Source organism: Montipora capricornis, chromosome 1, assembly GCF_036669925.1.
Source record: "Montipora capricornis isolate CH-2021 chromosome 1, ASM3666992v2, whole genome shotgun sequence".
Lineage (NCBI taxonomy): Eukaryota > Metazoa > Cnidaria > Anthozoa > Scleractinia > Acroporidae > Montipora > Montipora capricornis.
In genome coordinates this window covers 26,188,346-26,198,345 of record NC_090883.1, presented here as the reverse complement: position 1 = coordinate 26,198,345, position 10,000 = coordinate 26,188,346, and the positions used below count along the sequence as shown (strand labels likewise).

At 39.5% G+C, this 10,000-nt stretch overlaps 3 protein-coding genes across 6 annotated transcripts in view; all 3 read left to right on the top strand.

Annotated features, from left to right (window-relative positions):
- The first annotated feature begins 21 nt into the window (after nt 1-21).
- The window catches only part of LOC138037170 (neuropeptide SIFamide receptor-like), a 12,424-nt gene continuing 2,445 nt past the window's right edge, over nt 22-10,000 (top strand). Inside the window, exons 1-4 of one of the 4 annotated variants that reach the window (XR_011130070.1) lie at nt 22-120; nt 953-1,018; nt 1,507-3,028; nt 3,298-3,331. Coding sequence is in view for 2 of the 4 variants with exons in the window: in XM_068883157.1 (XP_068739258.1) it covers nt 985-1,018; nt 1,507-2,609 (1,137 nt within the window). In the remaining 2 variants the exon portion in view is untranslated. Of the gene's footprint in view, nt 121-325; nt 445-952; nt 1,019-1,506; nt 3,332-10,000 lie in introns of those variants that run through there. The other 3 variants (XR_011130071.1, XM_068883157.1, XM_068883162.1) reach the window with 3 other exon arrangements.
- LOC138037190 (neuropeptide SIFamide receptor-like) overlaps nt 432-10,000 on the top strand; it is a 75,650-nt gene continuing 66,081 nt past the window's right edge. Inside the window, exon 1 of the mRNA XM_068883175.1 lies at nt 432-712. The gene's annotated coding sequence lies outside the window, so the exon portion shown is untranslated. The remainder of the gene's footprint in view (nt 713-10,000) is intronic.
- The window catches only part of LOC138013664 (substance-K receptor-like), a 5,474-nt gene continuing 3,793 nt past the window's right edge, over nt 8,320-10,000 (top strand). The window contains exon 1 of the mRNA XM_068860751.1: nt 8,320-8,343. Coding sequence (XP_068716852.1) covers nt 8,320-8,343 — 24 coding nt within the window. The remainder of the gene's footprint in view (nt 8,344-10,000) is intronic.

Genomic DNA, 10,000 nt, shown 5'->3' with positions numbered 1-10,000 from the left:
CTATAAAAGACGTGCATTTGTGAAACCTGGTTAGTTGGAGTTGAAAGTTGAAGCTAATTGACAGATGAAGTTGAAAAACTGGTTCAAACAAGTCATAAGCCGTCGCAGACCAAGACCCATGTAAGAATCTGTTGAAGAAACTGTAGCTCTTGACCATGCATCATGGTGATGTTTATTTACCGGTGTACATCCGTCAAGCGAGTGGAGATCTCGCAACACTTCACCTTACACACTTGTGAAGAATCCGAGGCTCCAGCTGAATATTGGTTGCTCACGTTTCTCCCTCACCGGCCTCTAAACATTGCGAAAAATCCGGATATTTTGTACACGTTGGAAAGGAATCCAAATCGAATCCAAATCTTCAATAGAATTTACAAATCGCGCTTGCCGCTTTTGCTTACATTTGGTTAAACAGAGCTGAGGACCAACCTGGATTCTAACATAGTAAAGTAGCTAGACAGGCAAAACAGCAACAGCTTCGACAGAGGATACCTGAACTTCGTCCCAGGATTCGAGCTAGGATCCGAGCCAGGATTCCAGCCAGGATTCGAGCTAAGATGAGCTTTCTCCGCTATTTATTCTCGAATCTGTCGGTTAGGTTAGGTCTCGAATCGGTTAGGTTTGGTCTATTTAGGTTGGTTCTAGTCTACTTAGGTCTAGTTAGGGTTAGGGTAGGTCTCGGTTAGGTTAGGTTAGGTTAGGTCTCGGTTAGGTCTCGAATCCTGGCTCGGACCCGAGCTCGGATCCTGGCGCGGATCCTGGTTTTATTCTTAGTTTATCTCGCTTCGACACCTTTCTGGGCGAACTGAAAGGAACATTCACATGGAAGGACATATGCATTTACATACATCTTTTTTTTTTTTTTTTTTATCACGTTAGTTACATGTTTTCCTTTAACTCGATCTCACCGCTATGAGGAATATACTCAAGTTCGTCGTTATTGTCTCAACAGATAAGTCCAGATTCCTTGAAGGTAAAAATAAAATGAACGGCACCAACAACGGCACAGAAACAAAAGGTAAGCAAATAAAAACGGTTTTGTCGTTTTCGGTGTTTACCGAGGTGGCTCATTGTTGTTGATGGCTTATTTAGTCCAATAGTTTAATACACGAAGTGCCAGTTCGCCTTCAACAGGATCACCTCGCTGTGATTTCGTTTTCCCCTAAGACTATTCGGAAGCAAAACCATGGATTCCTTTATTCCACCTCCCGACAAACCTCAGTCCTTTTAACACATTATATGTCACAATATTCCCCATCTGGCAACTAATTTCCATCCTTAGCGTTGAAAAAAAAAACAAACAAAGGTAAGACATTATATCAGGAAGAGATCTATCGGTATCGGATTATCTGGGTCGAACGTAACCTCATTATTTCCAATGCTCTAACAATTTGCGTTGACTGGTCTGACTTGTTATCATCATCATATTCAATATTACTATTATTATTATTATTATTATTATTATTATTATTATTATTATTATTATTATTATTATTTGTCTTTTAGGAACAAGCGAATCCAGTTCCACACGACAAGTTCCTGGTTATTTATCATCGAACGCCCAGATTGGCTTGACATCAGCATATGCAGTTACTTTCTTGATAGCCTTTTTTGGCAATTCCTTTGGCTTGTTTGTAGTGTTGAAAAAATCTTCTAGACGTGTAACGAACTTCTTTATAGCAAATATGGCTATTGCAGATCTCTCATTGACTATAACAGCTATGCCATACACAGTCAAATGTATTTACAGCGGAGGCCTTTGGTTTGGAGGAAAATTGGGAATCGTTACTTGCAAAATGCTTTTCTACGCTATTCCTATTTCTATAGTAGCTTCAGTGTTAACAATATTGTTCATTTCCTTTGAGAGATTTTATGCCGTATTCTTTCCTCTTCGAGAAGCAATTTTCCAACGACCAAAGATTCTGTCAACGATGATATGGGTTCTATCGTTTGCATTAATGTTCCCTTACGTGTTTTTTTCTGATGTGGCATTTGATCCGGTCACGAATGGTTACTACTGCGACCTTGGTATGCCTAGTAAAGATCTCGATGAAAGATCTTTATTAGGCATATTCAAAATCTTTCACATATCTCTTTTCGTCATAATGTACGCCTTGCCACTCTTCATAACCATCATTATATACACTTTGATATGCCGTAAACTGGTTCATCGTAAAATTCCAGGCAACATGACCGATAGCAACCGTGCCGTGGTTGAGAAGTCCAGGCGCAAGGTCGTGCGACTGTTGGTTGTTATATGCGTTGTTTTCGCGCTGTGCTGGTTTCCAACTTATATCAATCATTTTTACATGTTTGTGCGGCCTGATCAAAAGCACAAACTACCACCTGTTGTCGGCTTAGTATTTTTTTGGATAGGTCATGCAAACAGCGCTATCAATCCATGTCTGTATATACTTCTGAACGAAGGTTTTCGTAAGACCCTTTTCGCGCTTTTAAGAAAGTTATGCGGACGGGGAACAAACCTTAGTTTCTACGATAAACCCGCCAGCGCTGATCAAACTGGATGCGAAAACACCATAAACATATCACTGAAGCTCTTGAAAGTACAGGACAAGGAACACGGTCCAACCCTTTTTTTCGCTTCTTAGGTAGAGACTTTTGAGGACTGTCACGTCTTATTCGGGACTGCGTGACAAATAAAAATAACGGAAAAGTCGAACTGTCTTCACCCCACAAAGGAGTTGCTCGCAATCGAGCTGCACCAGTCGCGCGGCAGACCAAAGATAAGTACCAATGCAAATGCAGCTCGGACATATGCCTTTACGGCACTTAACTTTGTACTGTGCACATGCATAGACATACCTCTTACTAAGCCTTTTCGTGGTTCGTACTGTAAGTTATGTAAGTTATGGCCCGCGCATAAATCAACGAGAAAAACGAGGATCCGTAACTTACAGAACGTACCGAGAAAACGAGCTTAGTAAGATATTTGTTTTATCTCTGAGGTAATCAGAAGTGCGGGAAAGGAAACTAGTTGAAGTCAAGCAGGAGGTGGACACACGATGAAGTAAAAGCAAGTTTATTTCTTGTATTTTCCTCGCTGTAAACTAGGATTTTTTTTTCTGTATTTCATGTTTCCCATATAAACCCTACAAACTGTTACGTTGACTGCGCATTCAAATTATGTGTTTGGGTAGCCTGGGGAAAATGTTTTATCAAAATTTCAGCGGCCGTACCGTAAAATAAGGTCCGCTAAATCAGCCAATCACAACGCGCGCACTATCTGAGAGATCTATAATAAAATCTTGTAACTTACACACAATTTCCTTTTATCAGGGACATGTGAAATAAAACAACTCAGATTTGCCAGAAGTCAACCCTAAACATGGTTGTTTTTATCATCACGTTTTTAAGCACACAACTGTGCAATACTCCTCTTTTGCAGTGCCATGAACTAATTATTCGCTTAACTAGTAATAGCTATCGCTAAGTGCCAATGAATACATACAATATAATACATATAGTTTGCAGATTTGTATCAGAGTTTTAAATTTTTTTTTAAAGTTTTTTTTATTCGAAAGTACTGCAACTCAACTTATCTAGTTAACAATAATACAATAATAGAAATTGCACACTTTGTATCTCCAACAACATTGTAGATGTCGACGTGTTTTGCAATAATATGGAAAGTACTGCTGTAATTTTTGAACGGCTGTAATTTTAACAGGAATATACAATAATTAAGTTGAATAAAATCAGTGCCATGTAAAAAATCGCCAAAGCGTTTTCAGACTTTTCAGTGTGAAACATGTAATGGGGAATCAAACTCTCTCGCACATGAAAGTTGTTTCACTTCTAGAATTTTCATTTTGGAAGATACAGCCATGAATTACAAGTGAAATTGATCGTTGAATTGTTACACGTTGAAATTAAATTCAGGTCCATTTAAATCAAACTAAGAAGGTAAATTTAAATCAAACCTAGGTTATTTATCAACTGTTTGAAAAGGGATTTTCCTTTGGGTGTGGTTGAAAAAAAGGGGCGCACGTTTGTTTTAGGGGAGAGGAGGGTGAAAACAAAACAAAAAAGCAAAAAATCGCCTTTCCCTCCTTCCACTTTCCTCTCTACTCTCTTCCTTTCTTTCTTTCTTTTTGTCTCTATCCCTCTTAACCTTCCATTCCCTGATCCATTTGTCATACCTACCACTACTTTGTGTACATGAGAGAAGGAAGTCGCTTTAAACTGCACTTACCGAGACGTAAACCGAGCACCTCTGACATCCCTTAGTATTGAGTCCTTCGCTGTAACAAACCGCTAAACCACACAGGACTTGGATAAGCAGTCGTCATTAATTGTAATAGGCCACTTCGGAAAATACGATAATACTCTTTGTTTGTACCCCCAAATTTAGCATAAGCATTGTTTTTGTTTTCTCTTGGGACCAAGTCCCAAGAGAAAATGGAAACAATGTTTATGCAAAATCTGGGAGGACAAACAAAGAGTATTATGGTATTTTCCGAAGTGGCCTATAGCAAATAATATCTCCTGGTGTAAGAGGGCCCAAACTCTTCTCGGTCACAGTGCATTATGCAAAAGTTAGTGCTCAATGCGTGGCCTTGAACGGTTCGTAAAATGGCTAACACAAGTTGTCTTGATTCAGAGATATTCTACAAAAAATTGGGTGAAATTAAATCTTCCAAAAAGACAAAAGCAAGGAAAATAAAACTTTTTATTGACGAAAACTTTTACAACGATGCAGTGAAGTGGTTAGAAACACGTAATGAAGACAGTAAGCCTAAGGACAGAACAAATCTGACAAGTCAAGACGTAGCAATTATCACTGAAAGAAAAGGATGGAAACTGGATGGTGGCAAAATATTATTCAAGAACTGAAAAGAAATTGATCAAAAATGTCAACTGCACCAAGTTGTTTGCCAAGCCTATTCGAATATTGCGCACAAAGGAAGAGACAAGTATATTAACCCTAACTGCTCAATACGCTAAGAACAAAAGTCAATCACCAGCGGACAAAAACAGCCTTTGCTAGCCCCTATTCAAGCAAGAGGATTCCGGACGCATGTGCAAATGGGCCTAATGGACCGTAGAAACGTACCATGTAGATGTTCATGTCACCGCAAACACGATTGGATTCTCCACATGATGAATCATTTCACAAAATACCCATGGCCTTATCCATTGAAAAATAAGCAAGCTGAAGATGTATTGCAATGCCTGTCTCAACTTCGCTGACAATTTGGATTCCCTCAGAAAATACACGCTGACAATGGACGGGAATTTAATAATTCTCTGATGTCCCAATTCTGCAAGAACAACGGCATCGCTCAACTTCATGGAGCTGCCAGAAAACCATCAACTCAAGGTTCGGTGGAAAGGAACAATCAAACAGTAAAGCAAAACATCAGAAATATCTTAAAAGAAAAGAAAAAAGTCCAAATCATTGGTGTCAGGTAATAGGGGAAGCTGCTTACAAAAAGAACATTGTGGAACATGAAGCAACAAAACAAACACCCTATGAAGTGGTATTTGGCATACCACCATGGAAAGAAACCAAAACTACCCCAGACAAGAAACATGATCAACATTCTACAAAGAAGAAGAAGAATGTGAAGATGTGGTTGCAGAACCTGCACCTAAACGTGCTTGTTATTCACTTATCAAGTCAACAAAGGAGATAAACACAACTCAACAGGAAAAAGCGAGAAACGCACAAAGGAAATACAACAACAAAATGAAAACAAGCAAACCCAATACCATTTCATTCCAAGTCAACAACTTTGTCAAAATAAAAAGTAATAAAGTGGACAAAAGTCCATCGCACCCAAACACACATCTTCGATAAGTAATTGAAAAAGAACATGGATTTATGAAAGTTGAAACCAAATTTGGAATTATTGACACTTGGATTGCACCAAACAGACTGCAAATTACTGAAGACATGAATGTGTCATTAGACACAACTAAAACAATAAGTTTCACTGCCGCGTGCAAAAAGCACTTGACCAGTGACACATGTACAAGAGGTGCAAAAACAAGGAAATGACTTCTCATTGTTCAAATACATACAAGTAATGACTGTTTAATACAAACTTCGTGAACTACCAGAAAAAAAACTCTGTATTTGATGTTTCAAGTACTTATAACCACAGAGGGGTTTTCTGCTGAAGTACATTTGTACAAGTAACTGTACATCATTCAATAATCTACGCTATAAAAAGTCAATTTTTGGATGTCTGTTTCCTTCCAAAAACCAAAAAAATAAAAATAAAACAAAGTCACATGAAGGTAAATATTCTTATGAAACAAGGTTTTGTTTTTCTGTTGCAATGAGATTAAAAAAGCAGAATTGGTTATCATGCACAGTATGCCTAACCCCAACCTTAATGCTAACCATTTAAAATCAGTGCTTAGACTTAACTCACCAAAGCAGTTTATACAGACTAACTCGTGAAAACGTACGCGAACCACATCCCCTTACTTCCAGCACCGAATTATACTTACCAATATACACGTACTTGCTAATAGGCCTAGCTCTTGGAGTATAATTATTCATAGCTCTAGCTCTGCTATTGAGCACTTTATAGTAGATGAGGATTTCTTTCCAATTTTTCGGTTATATATATATATTTATATTTATTTATTTTTTTTTTTTTATTTTTTTTTTTCACATTCATTCCAACGTGTTTCAATTGTTTTTGTCCTCACTGCCTCACTATCAAGCTGAATATTGATATTTCGAAAATGGCCTATTGATGGACTTTTTGTCTATGTGTCCGACTTTCAATTTAAACCTAGTTTAAAATTAAATTTACCTAGGTTGAAATCATTTCAACCTGAATTTCAAATTTACCTGTAACAGTTACTTTGTAGACAAAATATCTCCTTTTAAAATTAAATTAAATTGTTCACAACTCAATGGTTACAAAACGAAAAACAAACTGCTCTACTCGCGGGCCGAGGGTCGAAATTGACAACAACGGCCGATAAGAACACGTACGCCAGTTTAGTTTTGAGCTCGTTCACTCAATATAGAACACGATGGTTCGAAAATAAATATTAAAGAATAATCAAAGCAAGTGTACACAACACAATGGTCAGAGAAATGGGAAAAAATTGTTTTCGCTCACCTCCAACACAAGATTATAAATAGTCGCACGAGTCATGCAAGTTTGTCTAGTGACATCACACATCAAAACACGCGCTTTCATTGGTCCCTACTAAAATATCCTGCGAACCTTACATTGCACTACTGACACTTACATTACGCTTAACTTTCACAGCACGATCGAGAATTTCTCTGCCTGCTGAAATACCTCGCGCGGCATTAAGCAGACAAATTTTTCTACTCAGTCTAGACGGGCTTTCGTCACAAATTCTTAAATCTTATATTTTAGCAGTAAACCCCTTCAGCTGAACCAAAGGTACGGAGGGTGGTGGCGTAGATTCAGGACTAAGGATCGTGTTCACGGCGTTTGAAGTTTGTCCAAAATGGACTAAAAAAGTTGTTTCACATTAGCTCATTTCTTGCTTCCTTGCTAGCAGAAGTCTCTTTTCTTTTACGTTCCCTAGGCTGACGAGTACGAAAAAAAAGACCTCTGCCATGGGTCGAAACTCACTGTGTTGAGCACGTGCGGCGGTTACTTAGTGACCGAATCCTCACGCGATACTTCATGTCTTGTGGGCTCACTTAAAAACAGCGGAATTACTGTAAAGAAATGCGCGGGACCCAGCGAGCTCAAGTCACAGTCAATCTCGAGCCCAGAGCTCTTCTCTTGACCGAGGGATAGAAGAGCTCTTGGCAACCCTGAAACAAAGTGTCTTCTCATTGGTTTTCGTGAAGAACAATCAAAAGCGTCTCTAATCGGTGCATTCATGTTAGCACGAGGAGTGAGAAGGCGCCGTAAGGCTCAAATAGCCAATTTTTGGCTGTACGAACCCTACGGCGCATGTTCTCTTACACAGAGTTTCCCACAGCCTTGGGTCGACCTGAGGCTCTGGTAACGAGAATGAAGTCACAGTCAGCAAACATATCAAGGGGCATGCGGTTTGAAGAGCGCCGTCCAAAGCTGTGGACGGCGGTTGGATCAAAGTGAGTTTCTACACCCATGACAGAAGTCTCTTTTCCCGTACCCGTCAGCCCAGCAAACGGAAAAAGAAGAGACCTCTGCTAGTACGGAAATAGCTGCGCCTGCCAGCCACAGATATCGAGCAACCTCTCGAAAGAGAGAGACATTTAAGTTAGAATAAGAAATTTCTCGTGCTTATAGGGCAAGAAGTAGCCTGCCGTCTGGAGATTTTTCCAGAAATAGACGCACGCGAATTTCAATAGCGAAGATATCGATGACGTCACCTATTGATATTAGGGTAGGTCACGCAATTTTTGGCAATTTCAGCACTGATCGAATGGTCATAGAATTGACTAAAATATTAAAATAACTGTTCAAAACTATAAAAGAACTCTAACAAAATACAGGGAAGCCAAGAAGGGACATGGATGGACAAAACTGGAGAGGATTGAAATGGATTGAATTTGGGTAAATTTGAAAAACGTCGGCCCACCTTTTTTTAAATTTATATCAGTCTATCATTCTGAGTTGTTATGAGGCCGTGATTTTGCAAATGAAAGACTCTTGCTCTGCCAATTTGACGCTTAGAGCTCATAATTAACAAAAATAAACAAAATTACCTAAAATACCGTGACCTAGCCCCTTTAAGCACGCGCGTTTTTGAGACGCGGAGGGCAACCGGAAGAACACATTTCACGCGCCAGGACAGTGGTGTCTCGCAGATTTTTATACCAATCTCCCATGGAGAAAAGATACTTGGCAATGTAAATGTGGTCGTGTGAAGACAAGTTAAAAGGGAAAACAGTTCACTTCCGTTTCCCGTCCGCGTCTTAGACTTGCCATAAGTCGAGCTCACGAGAATCCCAGGAGGAAATGTTTTGGCGAGCAAAACGTGATTTTTCGTACGCGAAGTGGCTGCGTGCCATCTACTTGAAACGAAGGGCTTTTCGAAAGTCAATCCGCGTCTCAAAAACGCTCGTGCTTAAGTTCCCTATTAATGTGCCAACCAGAGCCTTATCGGACGCCGAAACAAAGGGTTCTTTTGTTCTGTGGTTGGCAATCAAAAGAAATTAGACGTCAATGTTTGTAAACAGATATCTTCCTTACAAGAGTCACGACAGACTACTAGCAGTTCTGCTAGCAGTCAGTCGACCCGCCGCACTATGTCAAGCAATCTAGTAAAATGGCCTCCCTCGGTCATTTTACTCGATTGCATGACATAGTACGGCGGGTGGATTGACTAAGAAGGGACTGCTAGCACTCTAGAGCCACGAAGTGTCCACTTGCTCTTCTCCCCAACATCAACATCAACATCACTCGTGTCTGGGAATACAGACAATTAAACGTCGCAAAGTGTCTCCCAAATGTTGCTCCTCAAGTAAGGATAAACAGCTAAACTAAAAATAACGCGAGCCTTTACCCTCACCTTATTGTTGGAAATAAGGAGCAAAGAGAAAGGCTCACTAGACCTAAAGGGACACTTCGTGTTGGATGCCAAAATTAGGCATGCATCTAATTAGGTGCATTTTTGCCGTTTCACGCAAGCGCAATGCTAAATTTATTCTTTTTTGTTTTGTTTTTGTTTTAATGTCGGAAGTCAAACGTTCCTGAATCTGTTGGAGATTCCTTTTTCGTGTTCGTGCCTTAGCTAATGTGTAGATTACGGAAAAAAAAATAAAAAATAAGTATATAGGTTATCCACACTTTGACATTAACAACTGGAATTCGGACAGGCCTTTGCATCCCTTGACTCACTTACTTTATGTTATCGGATAAGATTAACAAAGCCCGCCGAATGCTTACAATAAAGCTCAAAGGTGACACGGTACTCTCCAGTTATAGATGTTCCTGGGAGACAGACCTCCTGTAGGGTTCTGATGTTGATATTTGCACTGGTTTTGATTAGCCAATGAAGGAATGTTTTGGAGTTGGTACCAAAGCCCTATCAACATGGA